The 16,933-nt window shown below is 42.1% G+C and overlaps 1 protein-coding gene and 1 long non-coding RNA gene across 3 annotated transcripts in view; one reads left to right on the top strand and one right to left on the bottom strand.

Moving 5' to 3' along the window:
• The window catches only part of TRAPPC10 (trafficking protein particle complex 10), a 41,508-nt gene extending 29,883 nt beyond the window's left edge, over positions 1-11,625 (bottom strand). The window contains exons 1-3 of one of the 2 annotated variants that reach the window (XM_021406953.1): positions 11,269-11,625; positions 1,947-2,028; positions 1,156-1,291 (exon numbers count right to left, since the gene is read on the bottom strand). In XM_021406953.1, the coding sequence (XP_021262628.1) occupies positions 1,156-1,291; positions 1,947-2,028; positions 11,269-11,347 (297 nt within the window). In that variant the 5' untranslated portion in view covers positions 11,348-11,625. The remainder of the gene's footprint in view (positions 1-1,155; positions 1,292-1,946; positions 2,029-11,268) is intronic. The other variant, XM_021406944.1, reaches the window with a different exon arrangement.
• LOC110403615 lies at positions 10,761-15,929 on the top strand. The gene is made up of 3 exons (XR_002441758.1): positions 10,761-11,027; positions 12,093-12,250; positions 13,063-15,929. It is a non-coding gene; the product is annotated as an uncharacterized LOC110403615 (long non-coding RNA).

Genomic DNA, 16,933 nt, shown 5'->3' with positions numbered 1-16,933 from the left:
TTCTTAAACTTTACAACATGAGCACGTTTGACATCAAAAAGCTACACTGTTATATTCTTGTATAATAACAGAAGTGTGACGTTTGTGCCTTCTAACACAGCTCAAATCTTAAAATGTTTACAAGTTGGAGGGGAAGGAAGGCTAGCTTTTTCATTTGTTTAAAAAAAAAAAAAAAACACAGAAGGTTGTTTGGCATTTTTTGTTGTTTCTCAACAAATTAATTCAGACAACTCTTAAACCTGTTAGGAATACCTTTGTTTGGTCACAGATCAGATGTTATCTCTGTCCTTCAGTTGCATAACTAATTCATAACAGAGACCAATTTCTAAGCAGTGGACTTCAGATAAACAGAATTAAGACCTTCCGAATATTGCTCAGTTGTAGTGCTTTCACAGCCTGCTCCTCCATGGGCCTCTCCTGAGCTGCAAGGAACTACTACTTTGTGCCTAGAGCACCTCCTGCTCTCCTTCTGCACTGACCTTGGTGCCTTCAAGGCTGATGCTCTCACAATTCTCACTCCTCTCTCCCAGCTGCTGTTGCGCAGCAGTTCTTCCCTCCCTTAAATCTGCTCTCCCAGAGCATGCCCAGTGACACTCACAGCTCAGCTCTGCCCAGCAATGGTCCCTTTTGGAGCAGCAAGAGCTGGCTTCGCTCTGACATAGGGCAGCTACTGGGCTCTGTGCACACAGGTCACCCCTGCAGTCCTCTGCTACCAAAACTTTTCCATCTGAACCCAATACACCAGTTTAGACCACTGATGCATACTAACAGCCAACATACGCAGAAGATGAAATAAAATATGCATTCTTTTTAAGATTTAACCTCATGAAGACATCATAACCGAAATAATCTGTACCACATAGCAAATGCGCTGTGTACTACTGCAATAACACTGTTAGACCTTGGTTTTTTTTTAAATGACAAAATGCTGAAAATAGGCTACTCAAAAGCCTGTCCCCTTAGCGTCAAGCAACACAACAAATACCACTTATAGCAAAAAAGTACTTAAGTTGACAAAGTTTCTGATATATTGGGTATGCATGTTTATGCATTGCAAACTTAATTGTTCGGGCAACCATGAAAAGCAAGTAAAAAAAACAACAGAGAAGGCAAGTGGAAAGTCAAAACAATTTAATTTTATTTTCCTATACTTACACAACATTCTGTCCAATAAATGTGAAGAAAGGGAAAAGTCAGAAGAGCCTTATTCCCCTCTTTGGGTAGTAGCTCCTCTTTAAACTGAACAAAGTTTGATTCTAGATGAATCATCTTTGGAGCACGGCCGTAAGACCTGAAAAATTCAAAAACTGAAATCAGCAAACGAGACATGTAGCAGAACTCAAAAACGAAAATGGATTTTGTTGAAGAGGAATAAACTGAAATGCTCTAGCATTGGAAACTCAAAAACCATGCTTACTGTAGTTTATATAAAGTTAGCTAAAATACGGTATCACTTGAAGGGTTATAGATGCTCATTTTTACAAGAACAGCAGCTAGAAGCTTTTCAGCTTTCATTAAAAGATTTTCTATAGCTCCAAAACCTCCAGAAGTAGAACACTCCAAACAAGAAAATTCCCAAAATATTTTCCTCCACCAGAACACAGTAGGCCATACCAAGCATTCTGCAGGAAGTTTCATCTAAAATTCTACCTACATTCTCATGAAAAAGACCAGCATATCGCTTTCAAAACAGCTGAAGCGCATCAAGGACCATACCAAAACAACAACAACAAAAAGAAACACAGCACTACTATTATTTTTCTTCAGGTGAAGTTCAACACAGCTGAAGTGCAGAAGTGAGCATACTGAATATTTACCCTATTTTAATTAAGGCAGTTGCCATATATGACTCACTTTACGGTAAAAGCTTCCCACAGCACAATGGCACACTTTCCCAAGTCTAGTAACATCCTGAAATAGTACTATAGAATCAAATGCAAATTTACCTCCTCCATTCCATGGGTTCTCTTGGAAGTTGCTGAGAAAGCGTAGGATACAGGGAAGTAAATAAATTCTGATCTCCAGCACCTAAACGTGAAATACAATAATTTATCAGCATGTGTAAATTACGAAAAAAAATATTAATAAGATATGCTCCACTTGCTTCAATAAAAAAAGCTGTATTTTTATCTGCTGTGTGGACACTGGAGTCTAGCACAAATACAACACTTGAGCAAGGCACATAATACATATGCTGTTATAACTTCCCATTACAATTTTCCATATAGCTGCTGCTAGTACAGAGCAGCCTTCTGCCACCTTCAGAAAGACAAGGCTCCAGGCCCCTGGAGCTGTCCCTGCAAAAGTACCCAGGCCTGAGGTTATATCTGAATCACTTTGGCTTTAACAACTGCATTAAATGCCAACACCACTGGAGCAGCTGCTTATACACAAGGTAAACTAAAACACAGGGTCCACCGTACAAGAAAATATACTATCAGCAACCCAACAAATATCAATTTTAAAATTCATTTCCTTCAAGTGCAGGGACGATACCAGGAGGAAACAGGTTTAAAGTTAAGTTCTCTCAACTTCTAATGCTTATCGGCATTTTCGAGCAAAGCGATGGTGAATTCTGGAACGAGGTATTTTGTCAGACACACTTGAAACCAAACTGAGGAGCCAACCATACTAGACAAGGTATAATGCCTCAATAGTCCACCATGATTAAAGAGAAAATACTGCACGTCAGTTCTGGCAAATAAACACATGCAAATGAGAAGAGGAGTAAGGCCATAAATATGTATTTCACAGCATTTGATCAGAGTTCTAATACCTATTATGCCACACGTGCCTTCTAATGTTAGGAAAATGACCTGGCCCATACTAGCTGTGGTATCATTTATTCTATCTCTCATCTGCATGTTGCCCTGAAATTATCCCAGCTATTGCTCTCTTCCCTGTGGATTCTCTTCTCTTCTGCTCCCTACAGCTTTATCTTTGAATGGCCGCATTCTCCTCTATCTGAGACTGCAAATTAATTTCTTTTAAAAATCCCTTCTTCTTCCTCCAGAAGCTCCACATTCTCCACTCTCCTTCCCCCACACCCTTCCCAGAATCTCTGGAGCTGAAGAGTTATGTTTTCCAATTACCACGTTAAACAGGCATACAGCAAGTCGGCTATTTCCTGGCAGTTTTCCACGTTTCCTCTTTAGAACCACTTGTCTTTGTACAGCCCAACCTGAACAAAGGATCTTCTTACCTTTCTGTGGAACAGAGAGCTAAGGCTGGAGAAGGACCTGACATCCTCTCTTCTCCCTCCCATCATGCACAGAACAAGGAATTGCTTCCACAGGAGCTTACCAAACTTTAATTAGAATCATGGAATCACAGAATGGCTTGGGTTGGAAGGGACCCCAAGGATCAAGTTCCAATCCCCTTGCAACAGGCAGGGCCACCAACCTCCAGATCTGGTACTAGACCAGGCTGCCCAGGGCCCCATCCAACCTGGCACTGAACACCTCCAGGGATGGAGCATTCACAGCCTCTCTGGGCAGCCTGTTCCAGCACCTCACCACTCTCTCTGTAAAGAACTTCCCCCTGACATCCAATCTAAACCTTCCCGTCTTGAGCTTAAAACCATTCCCCCTTGTCTTATCACTGTCTACCCTTGTAAAAAGTTGATTCCCCTCCTTTTTATAATCCCCTTTTAAATACTGGAAGGCTGCAATGAGGTCACCCCGCAGCCTTCTCTTCTCCAGGCTGAACAAGCCCAGCTCCCTCAGCCTGTCTTCGTAGGGGAGGTGCTCCAGCCCTCTGATCATCTTCGTGGCCCTCCTCTGGCTGGGAATTAGGTTAGGAATCCTTTTACAGTCCACCCACCTTCTCCTAATTTTCTCATTTAATATACCACTTTGATTACCAGCCACTAGCATAATGCAATCATCACATACTAAACAAACAAGTCTGATTAAACACCAGAATAAGCAAACCCAGGTGTCCTAACATCTGACCAAAACAGCTGTTCTTCAGTGATACCATTTCCTAACATTGCTTAAAAATAAACAAATAGTCACTCTATGATTACTGCTTTAGCCTGAAGTCTCCAGAAAGTTACTGAACAAGCACTTCACTCTCGACTGTGCACTTCATCCTGCTCTGTTTGAATTAAGTGTAGCACACCAAATCTTTAATTTAATACTATAAACAAATTCTGAAATGAATATCGAAACAAGTGTTGGCTATCCTGCTTAATGCTATCTCATACCAAGTTACAACATCTCCATGAGATGGGCCATAAAAAACTGTTTATTGATTCGCAACTCATTACTGCCCGTAGAAAGTGAAATATGGCTCAGTGATTTAGCAACAGCACGCTGACCACACCAAAGCGATAGCCCAGGAAGCTTGGAACCCGACACAAAGAAAGGAGAACTACAGATTTTGCCTCTGGAGCACAGCAAAGTGCTCTTTCCGTACTGCACCTAAAGATCCAATTTGCACCCAAGAATGCCTGAGAATGCAACCTCTTATAAAAAGATTATTTCCATAATACAGAAAAGGTACTAAATGGTAATATGTATTTAAGTGCCCTCCTATTACAGACAATCACGTCACATTATAAGCTGAAGGAAGATTATATTCATTTTAAAACTAATTTATTTTAATTAGCTTTTTCTCCTGCATTAGATTTGAGGGCATATAAAATACATCTAAGAACACATTTGTGATCCATGCAAGGCTATCCTTAACAGTCAGAGGAAAAAGGAGAACAGACCTCCAATGCAAACTACATCAGCTTATCTTTTGAATACGGACCAAACACAGCCACCGAGTATTACAAATACCCAAAGGACTAGACCCTTTATCTACTGTCATCAGCAAGTTTGAGCCATTTCATCAAACACCGAAAGAGAAGTTATCAGCAGGCAGAGCTAGCGCAGAACTGACACAGGGCAAACATCAGATGAGTTGTGGGTGCCCCCTCCCTGGAAGCATTCAAGGCCAGGCTGGATGGGGCTGTGAGCAACCTGGTCTAGAGGGAGGTGTCCCTGCCAATAGCAGGGGGGTTGGAACGAGATGCTCTTAAAGGTACCTTCCAACCCAAACCATTCTATGATTCTATGAGTTGGTAGTACAAACTAGGAAAGGACCACAGGACTGGCAAGATGCAGATCAATTTGTGAACTGCCTGCTATGGGAATGCTGGAGTGGAAGTGGAGAACATCACAATAAGCAGACAGTAAGAGCATAACCTTCCCGAATAACAGAACAAAAATTTCTGGAAGATCAGGGTTGTTCAGGAGAGTTATTGTGCAAGATTCTCAGGACCCAAGAGGCATGAAATATTGTAGAAGTATCACTCTGTTCTGCCTGCATCCCTGAAGCATTAGCACTTGCTGCATGCATGATCTACTTCCTAAAATATTTTAAAAAACAAGACAAAAAATGAACAAACAAAAAAAATCCCCACACACGAATTTTCCCTTGCATCTAACTGAATTTTGAATGAAACATTCCAAGAAAATAAGTACTCCTGGAATTTCAATTTACAGCAAACTCCAAAGTCCGGGGAGGGAGGGGAACAGGGAATAAAAAAGGTTAAAGTCTGAGAATGGCTTTAAATTTGTTATTTTCTTAAACAAACAAAGACACACACACAAGAAATACAAACAACATGGATGGATGCCTAAGCACCATTTTACTGTAGCAAGTTCATCTTGGTGGATGAGTCTCAGCACTAAGCTTTCATTCAAAGGACTGTCAGTAGTAGAGCCAACACGTAAAGGATGATCAGACATGGCTGAAAAGGAGAAAGATGGATGTGTGTGAATGGGAAACAAAAATAATTTTGGAATCCTATCACAACTAAACACAACAGCCTTTTAGAGAAGGATTTTCTTCTTCTAAACAATTGACAGAATTAAACAAGACCTAAATATCCCAACACAGATGACAACTAGGAAATAACATCTCTTATCACTTAAAACAACCAGAAGAGTACATCTTTAGTTCTACAATATTCTGATAATATTCTTCACAATCCTGATTGTGAAGCTGGCTGTAAATCTCACTGCATAACCGAGTAAAGAATGTATCAACCTGTTGTTCAGGAATAGGCTATATCCCTACACAGGAGTTCATAACCATAAAACTAATCCTATGGAAAAATTTCAAGGGTGACGTTAGCCAAGAACTGAAAGGGACAACCAATGCCAAAACACCCTCTGTTTAGGTGACAGCATAACGGTAAGGTGGCTGAGCGCTCTAGAAAATACAACTCCAGAAGACCACACAAAGGTTCAAGCTTCTCATTGAAATTTTATGCTATTAGTTCCAAGTTTGTCATTTCTCCATTCCTTCTTCCTTGTTTTACTCCGTGGCATGTTGGCACATCAAGTCCAAGATTCCCAATAGGAACATGTATTCTTTGTGACAGCTGTCTGACACACAAGAACAATAAAAACATTTTGAGACCTATCCCAAACCGACCAAAATCCCCAAGAATTTTAATTTTTTTTTTTTCCCTAACACATCCCAGACTTTCTAGATGCTTGTCAGTGAACTACCTGAACATTCCCAAATCAATATTTCCTCCTGAAAGAAATCATTCCAACCCATCAACTAACTACACAGGCAGCATTAAGAAAATAAAAACAAAAATACACACACGCTTCTGAAGGCAGATGACTAAAGCAGACAAATATTTTTCTTTGATATCAGTGAAAAATTCTGACAAGTGAGACAAAAGGCTCTAAATAACTTTGAAGGAGCACAGTGCCAGGACTACACTTTAGTGGATTTGTTTAGCTTTCATTCCAAATATTGTTCAACCCTAATCCTTCTGATCTCATTTATTATTAAATCGGTAACAAGTCCTGCTATGATATTTTTCTTTTCATAATTCACAAGCCTGTTATAAGTGTATCCATCTAAAGTTTTGGAAGGTTCCGTTTGTTGTTTGTTTGGGGGTTTTGCTCTTTTGCTTTTGTTTTTAAAAAGGTCCTCCTGCTCCCCAATCTGGATTCATTTTCAAAAGAGGGCTGAAAGCTAAGATACAAGACATCTTAATTGCTATATAAAAACTGTACCTAATTCACTAGTAACCTGCAGAAGAAATTTCTTTTAGTAAGTTTTTCCATCTTAGTGCTGCACCACTATGCTTATAAAATTGGAGTTAACACTAACAAGAAAACGCTGCCTCTACTCACGACAAAGCTAATTAGACATAAGTAGAGAATAATATCGGATCACCTCCTCAGCAGTAATGACTTACAGTGCAGACAGGAGGCCTGTTTGCGAACAGACAGAACACACTTCTGCAGGATTTAGTTGTTTAAAGGGTCACACTAGCAGCAAATCACCAATCAATTGGGCTACGTGCCACTTCTCGTTTGGCACATTTTAAAACCTCTGCCTACTAGTAACGAAAGATCTTTTGAATCTCTTTCAATTCCACAATAGTATCCTTAACCGCAGGTATTCATTCTTACTTGAAAAAGATTTAGAACTCTCCCCACATCCCCTTTCCTTTCATCAGTCTTTTCTGTTTATGCTGTTCTTGTAGATATTTGCAGACATTTTCCATTCTCAGGCCCACAATGATCTTGCTCTTGCCGTATCACAACACATTCTGAACACGGCTCAGATGAAAGCGTTGCAACCTATTCTCCCCAAAGAGATAGAAAGTTCTTTCTACTACAAGCAATGACAGTGAGAACAAATTATACACACAGTTATATATATTTATAAATAGATACTACACATTGATAAGGAATATTCGACAACTGCTTGACAATAACTGCAAAGGAATAGCTTGGCAGAAAAGCACTGAGAAAACCATTACATTACTTCATTTAGCAAGATGGTCTACAGCCTTCAACTTGCTCTTTATGTGGACGACAGAAAATAATTGAAGTGTAAACCAGCTACATAAGGACAAGTTATTTAATCAGAACACCTGGTTGGCATGTATTTGAATGAACATTATATTACTGTTCCAAAGACTTTCTCAAATTTAATTTAACATACGATCCAGGAAATGCAAGCAACATTGTTCAGGTTTGCTAAGAAAGCAATCTACTTTGCTTAAAGTCAGCACTGCGAGGAAGATACCAAAGTCCAAGATGTCTGAAGCTCAATCTGCCTCTTCAAATAAAAAACAATTAACAATGCTAAAAATAGTATTTCTACAGCAGTGAGAGAAAGCTAGAGGCTGACTGGTGAGAGCTTGCAATGTAATGTACCGCAGTGAGAATACCCACAGCTGGATAAGTGAAAGTCCCTACTGAGTTTAAGACTGACAATACAAAAATGTGCTTCAAACTATTCTGGAAAGAAGTCATCACGGCACTCAGGCCTAACTGAGGAGAATGACTTGATGGGATGCTGCCATTTTGAGGTAAGGCGGAAAAAACAACAACAGAGGAACAGCATCTGTCTGTGAATATACTACTTTTTCCATTCTACAAAATACAGTTCATACAAAATACAGTTATCTGCTTGCCTAAAGAAACTCTCTTCAGAGTCGTTAGTTATATGAAAAGAGTAGTGTTAAAAACTGCATTTGCTATAAGCACCAATTATACAAGCCACATAGGAGCTGCCATTTTTATTCTGTAGGCTGAAGCATACATACCAAGAGTGCTACATTCAGGATTGTACCAATCTGGCAAATAATTACTTTTATAATAGAGACAAACTCATAGATTTGGAAGCACAACTCTATCAGTTCTTTTCTCCACAGATGCATTCCTTTGGAAATAGGCACAAATTTACCTCAAGTAGGTAAAAATGTATGTTTGCAAAACACCACTGTGTGTACAGTGTTGTGAAAACAAGTTTCATTCCAAAAGAACAGAACTTTTCAGTTCTCAATTACCAAAAATAAACTCTGAAAGTCAACAGGAGCATTTCACGATACAAATGTTTATCTGACAGAGATTAATCTAAACGTTGTAGCAAAGGGAAATACTTGGGTTCTGAGACACAACCTTACTTAATCTTCACACAGTCAAAAGTTAGTCAAAGAATCACTGAATCAAAGGGGTTGGAAAGGACCTCTGGAGACCATCAAGTCCACTCCTCTGCTAAAGAAGGTTCCCTACAGCAGGCCACGTGGGACAGCATCCAGGAAGGTCTTAGATAAGTCTCCAGAGAAGGAGACTCCATCACCTCTCCTTGCAGTCTGTTCCCCCTCACGTACACCTGCTGGCCAGGACATTTATCCCAGACAACTTTAACTGCCTGAAATCAGGACAACAAAACAGAAGATAAGTTGCAGTAACTGAATGGCTTCTAATATTGTAGTTTTGAATGCACTTTCCAACAAACCAATACAAAGCCAACAATTATTTTTCCTGAAAGGCCAAGCCTCATCCGCTCATGGATGGTCAGAAAAGCTTTCCCTCACGGAAGTCATTTTTGTTGAATGCATTTGTTTGAAGTTGCACAGTCTCTAAGTCCAATTCTCTGGACAAAGAAGAAAGGAAACTAAAGCTGCTGAAACAAAATGTGTTCCCACCACTAAAAACAAGTGTTTGTTTAAAAACGATAGCAAATCACCCTTACAACATTCACCAGAGAGGTCATCTCTGAGCGCTTTTGCTCGATTAGCTTTATTTTTTGAATTCAGTTTTCTCAGATCAATTCCAATTCACATCAGAAAAGTTTTATTGCCATACTGCTGTCATGGTTGCTCACAGCCCCAGAAATGACCCTGGTAGTCCAGCAACAAGGCACACAAATGATGCATGGTCATCTCAAACACAGCCTGAATACTACCATGACACCAACAGGGATCACAGAACGATATGGGTTGGAAGAGAATCTCTGGAGACGGAGTCCAATGGCCCTGCAAAAGCAGGTGCTCTACAGCAGGCTGCACAGTCAACTATATCCTTCACGTGTTTCTAGTATGTACATTTTTCTGTCTTTACATTTGAAATGGATTTCAAAGGTGTCTTGAAGTAGGTGAGGATAGAATATTCAGTAAAGATATCACTGATTTCAGTTTAGGAGCTTCATCCAAAATTAATTAAAAAGTTTAAGAAAAGCACATTTATAAAAGAGTCTGGAGAAAATAATATAGGTATTTATACGCACAATTCTGTAATTATGTGGTTAGGAGTTTACACTTGGATATCAATATCAGTCTAAGACATAAATCATTAGTCAGGGAATACAGTAGATGCTGACTCTGTACTAAGACAACTCAAAAATGCGGAACAGTTTTTATTCTGCAAGCACATATAGCATTACCATGGCTCTACTGATAAAGTGCAAACAGAGGTACGAGGAGCAGCTGAGGCCCCTCGGAGTGTCCAGCCCAGAGCAGAGGAGCTGAGGGGAGGCCTCATGGCGGCTGCAGCTCCTCACAGGGAGCGGAGGGGCAGCGCTGAGCTCTGCTCTCTGTGACAGCGACAGGGCCCGAGGGAACGGCATGGAGCTGTGTCAGGGGAGGGGCAGCCGGGGTTAGGGAAAGGGTCTGCGCCAGAGGGTGGTGGGCATCGGACAGGCTGCCCAGGGCAGTGGACATGACCCCAAGTGCCGGAGTTCAAGGAGCGCCTGGACAAAACTCTCAGATATAGGGTTTGATTTTGGGTGGTCCTGTGTGGAGCCTGGAGTTGAACTTGATGGTCCTTATATGTCCCTTCCAACTGGGGACATTCTATGACTCTGACTCTGTCTTTTCTGATGTCACTGTCGGGAGGTGAACCTCCTGTTAAAGCACACAGAATTCTGTGGCTAACCCCATCCATTAGCAGCACTATGGCTGTGGTTCACCTGTTTAAGTGAACTCCGTGTGCCACCCTCTATACCTGCAGGAGCACAGGAGCTCCTGTTTTCCACCAGAGCACCGGTGTCCACACGCTGTGCTTTACACCTGAGGGAACTAATCCATCACTGGAACCACAGGACACGGCTCGTTAAACACAGTCTGCCTTTCAGAGACGGAGCTGAGGCACAACAGTTAAGGATTAAATTATAATGTCAGCGGGAACCCATCAGTAGCGAGCCCTCCCCACCGCAGAGGCACGCCTTCCTCCTCACCCTCGGCAGCACTACACCGACGAGAAGTTCAGGGCGTAAGTTTTATTGCCACGTTTGCACCCTGAGTACCTGCGACCCCGCGAGCCACGCTCCTTATTCACCACCATCCTCCCGCACACCCAAGGAACGCAGGGCGACGAGGAGGGGCGGCAGGGCGGCCCCCAGCCCGCTCCCCAGTGCCATTTTCCGCACACAAAGCCGCGGGCTGTCCCCGCCGGGAGGCCGCCGCCCCTCCGCCCTCCCCGCCCCGCCGGGCCCGTCACCGGCCGCACTCACAGGTGACGATGGGCTTGTTCTCCATGGTGTAGATCACCGGCGGCTTCTCCTCGCCGGCCGCCGCCGCGGCGGGGTCCATGAGCGGGCGGGGTCCTCAGCCCCGGCTCCCCCGCCCTCCCGGCGCCATGGAAACGCCGCTGCCGCCGCCGGGGGGGCTGCCACGGGCCGTGCCGCCGCCGGGCCTGCTCGCGGCCCCCGCGCCCCTTCCCCGCCGCGCCGCTCCGGAGGGGAAGGCGTGCGGGCTCATCCGCTTCCTGGATCACCGGCGGAGCATTACCGCTTCCGGGGAGCGCCGAGAACGGCCGGCGACGGGCGATGCCGTCCGGGCCGGGCGCGGCTGCCGACAGGCGGAGGGAAAGGGGAGCGGGGCCGGGCAGCGGCGGGCCGGGGGGCGGTGCGCCTGCGCGGGGCGGGCCGGGCGCTGCGGGGCGCTGCTGTGAGGGTTCAGGGCCTGCCGGGGCGGCGAGGTGTTAGGGGAAAAGCTATCCCCAGAGGGCAGCGAGGCGCTGGCACAGGCTGCCCAGAGAAGCTGTGGTGCCCCATCCCTGGAGGTGCTCAAGGCCAGGTTGTGTGGGGCCCTGAGCAGCCTGAACTGGTGGAGGGCAGCCCTGCCCACGGCAGGGTGTTGGAACTCGATGGTCTTTGAGGTCCCTTCCAGCCCAAACCATCCTGTGGTTCTGTACTAACCATAGGGTTCTGAAGCGCATACGTAACGCTGAAGAGCCTAAACCATTCCCACAGTGGTCAGAGGCATTTGGATGTGAGCGTGTGCACCTGCACCGCTTTTTCAGTGACCTCAGAAGTGCCCATTGATTCTGTTGCAGGCCATGTGGAAGATGGGCTTTACAGATCACAGTGAGTAAGGTGACAGATGGCTGGTTTATAATTCGGCCTGAAGAAAGGTGGCTTGTTGCAGAGTGTGAGGCCAGCAGGATGATTGCAGGGAGCAGAGTATGTGGCACGAGCCAGCAAGCACAGGGAGGTGAGTGAGGTGCAAGGGCAAAACCGGTCCACGCACTGGTACATCTTGGTTTCAGAGCCACAAATAGCAGCTGGAGTGTACCAGTGAATATGGCCCACAAAGCTTAAGGATTTACAGTGTAAGTCTCTTCATACATAGATATAATATGGTATTGCACTTCTTTCAGGTCTGATTATTTTGTATTAGGCTGAAGTACTCGTAAAATTAGCTCTTGTTTCACTGCAGTCACTGTTCACCCCAGAAACATGCAATTTCTTCAACTTAAATGTAATTTCCTGAACTTAGAGGACGTAGACTTGACTATCTTCAATAGAAATAATTAAGATACAGAGCCTACTGTAAAGTTGTTTACCATAAAGGGTAAAAAATGAAGAACACTTCATACATGTATAAAGCTAAGTAAACCTAAGGTAGAGCTAAAAATATCTGTGTATTACGCATAATTGTTTATTGCAGTAACATTGTGCTAAGTTGCTTTCGGTGTTTGAGTATTTACAGAAGTCATATATTTTTCTTTTAGCACAAACTTAACTGTTTCTTTGGCTTATAATGTTCTTTCAAAAATGATTACAGTGTCCATATAGCATGTTTCAATCCATACAGCAGGTGAATATTCTCAGTTTTTTCTTTCATACACTGTGTTGTTCTGGGGATTAATGATACTTCCAATTCTTTGAACATTTTCTTCAGCATTTTCTCAAAACTTCTTTGATTTTTTGTTTCCTTAGCCCAGTCAAATATAAAATACTTTACAAGGCCAAAACTGTAGAAGTTTTATATAGCACAATAAAATATCTGATCTCTATGTCTAGGTGAGCAGCTGAATGTAAACACTTGATTACTTTTTTCTGGTGGACTTTGAAAGGTAAAGTATATCATGTCGCTGCAACTCAGCAGTTTTAAAAATGACAGCATTTATACATCTATTTACAGTATCACTAATAAGTATATGGCAAATACATGATTTACTGAAACACAAAAAACCAGTTACACACATGTGTAGAAAATGATGAATTCCTTCCAGTCAGCTCCAACATTATTTATTCCATACATTCATCAAGTTGGCCATCCTACACAGACCTAACCAACACAGGTATGAAAACAGGCAAAGGTGGGCTAAATACATACAAATCTCTTCCAGCAAATCTCCCGTTAGCATACAGTGCTTGTCCCCTTTTCTCAGAGATTAGAGCTAAGGTCAGTAGTTCAGTGGGATTAAGGTTTTAGTCACCACAGAATTTATATCTCTTTAGATTTTGTAGTCACAGTGTAGATGTTTCCAGTAAACTAAAACAGCCCTAGCCAGTTTTTGGGTCTGAAACTTTTCCCTAATCACATCAGCAGGGCAGAATTATACCTACCCTTTAAATAATGAATTATTTAAATTCACTAGAATTTGAGAGAGAAGGATCTGAACTTGGGGCAGTTTGTAGCCAGCTGCTGCTCATGCAAGTGCTTCTCCTAAGCATCAGCATTATCATTTTTATTACAGCAGTGGGCTCAGTACCCAAGTAGGTCACCACCGTGATAGATCTTGACTGTGAGGTGCACTGTAATGGAATAGATTAACCTAGGAGTCATCTGTATGACTGAATGAAAAGACTCCGTATGTGCTACGAGACCAAGAAGAGACTTCTGCGTGCATCTCAGCTTCTGAAGTTTAAATCACCGAAACAGAAACATGCACAAGCCTTTCCTTTCCTCCTTACTAAGCAGACTGGTTTCTCCACATAGGTAGCTATGTTGGGAACAGGGGCCACAGCATGCTCCATCAACTCTCTTAGATGGATGTTTACAGGATGAGGATTCCGGGTGCATGAAATCTACTATTGGGAAGAAAACCACATTGGAAAAAAGGAACTCCCTCTGAAAATGAGGGATACAAACTCACTTTTTTACTTGAAAATGCAAGCTACGCTCTTCCTGCTAACTTTCTAACTGTTCTTCAAGTATAACTGTTTATCAACAGCAATGGATGATGTTTATTCTTCCTAATTTCACACTGTATATCTACACTGATCTTTCAGCCAGGTCACCTTCCACTGATTTCACTTCTCTCTGCAGTAGCATCAAACAGAATTTAAAGTTGCCTTCATAAAAAAAATTATGTGGCTATCATAGAATCATAGAACAGCCTGGGTTGAAAAGGACCTCAAAGATCATCGAGTTTCAACCCCGCTGCTGAGTACAAGGTTGCCAACCACTAGACCAGGCTGCCCAGAGCCACGTCCAGCCTTGCCTTGAATGCCTCCTATAATTGTTAAGTCTAAGTTAATATTTGCTCTTATTGATCACTCAGATTCATGCTCCCAGTACTCACAGCCATCAGGCAGTCCCACCAGTATAACATGAATCATGCTATGTGGCTGACTTCTAGTTAGGTGTGTTTTGGGTAGTTTCTACAGCTTTCGGGAGCACTTGTTCCAGGAGGAGGAATGAAGTCTGACTTGAAAGGTGAGGACTGTATCAGAAAAAGGAGCTAGGTTAAGATTTTCTGTACGTATATATTGTACAGTGGCTAACATAAGCAAATAGAGGTAAGTTTCTTTGTCCCCTTCTGTCCTGTCCTATATGTTTTGAAGTGCAAACCCACATGGCACAGGTGTCAAATAAACACAGGAAGTCCACATATCTAACCCCAATTTCTGCTCCTGAATTTCCATTTCATTTTTCTTCTCTTACTAGTTTGTTTAAATGATGTTCTCTGCAAGGCAGAGCAAGGAATTTCATTATCTCTGTAAAATATTTAGCACTCTTAAGTTGACCAAAATAAGATATAGCTTTAGGCCTAAGTACAGTACCAGAGAGATTAATGAGCTCAATAACTGCAAGAGAAGCAGCAGTCGTTTTGTGAGGAACCAGATCCTCTGTCTCAGGTCTCCCAAAGGGCTAGAAGGTTAATTAAGCCCTGGCTCATTGTTACAACACTAAATCCTAACATATGATGTCAGTCTTTGGGTCTCTACTGGGACAATTCTTGTTGAAAGTCTTTCAAATACTTAAGACACAGAAGAGGGAGAAAAAAAAAGGAAGGAAAGCAGTTAATTTGTGTCCCTAATTACCTTATGAGTTAATGGAAAGTTGTTGTGGTTTAACCCAGCAGGTAGCTAAGCACCACACAGTTGTTTGCTCAAACCATACTCCCTCAGTGCGATGGGAGAAGCAATCAGGAAAAAAAAAAAAAAAACAATGGAAACAAAAAAACTAAAACTCACGTGTTGAGATAAAAAATACTTACTAAGACAGAAAAGGAAGAGGAAAAAGAGATAATAGTAATGATCGTATTATATACAGAACAAGTGATGCACTAGCAATGGCTCACCACCCACTGACCAATGCTCAGCTAGTCCCCAAGCAGTGGCAGGTCACCCAGCCAATTCCTCACTGTTTTTCAAGTCCCACGCCCCACGTGATGTCATTTGGTATGGAATACCTGTTTGGCCAGGTTAGGTCAGCTGTCATGGTTCCGTTCCTTCCTGATTCCTCACGCCCCCTCAGCTCTCCTTGCTGGCAGGATAGTACAGGAAACTGAAAAACTTGTGATGTCCTTGGCTCCATACAGCATTGCTCAGCAACAACTAAAACATGAGTGTGCTATCAACATTGTTTTTTCTCCTGAAGCCAAAACATAGCATTATACCAGACTCTATAAAGGAAAAAGTTCAACTTTGTCTCACCTGAAACCAGGACAAAAAAATCCATTACAGGAGGAAACCCACATTTGATAATCTTCCTGTTGAGTGTGCAGATTATATCAACTGTCCTATCTGGGGAGAGCAGAGAAAGAAAAGGAGACAAGTAGGAAGAGAATTGTGTTGAGGAAGGGAAATGATTCACAGCTGACAAGGGTGTGACAGGAGGAAGTGAAATTTCTTTCCCAGGATGGAGACAGAACAGCAGTGTCATTGGATTCCTGTTCTCCAGTTTTGTCTGATTGCCTTTAAGGTCACGAAGGTCCAGGAGTGTTATGCTAGAGCCCAGGATTTGCTAGCAGTGAGCTATAAATGGGAAATTCCTTGTTCCTTCTAATCCATATATCTAACTGCTCCCATTTTATCACTTCCAAGTAAAGATTTTTCAAGAAAAAGCATATCCTTATTCTCTACATCTACCACAACCTAACGTTTCTTTCCATTTCTTCTGGTGAGTGGACCCTGGCCAGCAGCAAAGCAGCCACTCATCTGCTGTGCCACAGCTCCATCCACAGCAGGATGGGAGAATAAGATGAGTAAAGCTGAGAAAAACTGCGGATCAAAAATACAGCTTAGTAGGTGAAAGAAAGAGACAAGAAACAAACCAAAGGAGATCACTCACCACCTCCTGCTGGCAAAGCAGTGCTCAGCCTGTCTCAGAACAGCAACCACCTTGGCAGCCAAAAACACCTCCCTCCTCTGTTATATATAATATATAATTAAAAAATTATATAAATATTATAATATATATAAATATATATTATATATATAATATATATATATATATTATATAATATATAATATATATAATTATATATAATATATATATATATATATATATAATATATTATATAATATATATAAATAATATATTATATAAATATATATATATTATATATAATTAAAAAACAATGAGAAAAGGGAGGGAAGGAAGGAATCTTAAAGTGAGTTACACCATTATTTAAATACTCTTCTCTGAATTCATCAAGGG

Source organism: Numida meleagris, chromosome 1, assembly GCF_002078875.1.
Source record: "Numida meleagris isolate 19003 breed g44 Domestic line chromosome 1, NumMel1.0, whole genome shotgun sequence".
Taxonomy (NCBI): Eukaryota; Metazoa; Chordata; class Aves; order Galliformes; family Numididae; genus Numida; species Numida meleagris.
The sequence above is the reverse complement of the archived record's forward strand: the minus strand, read 5'-3'. Positions and strand labels throughout refer to the sequence as shown.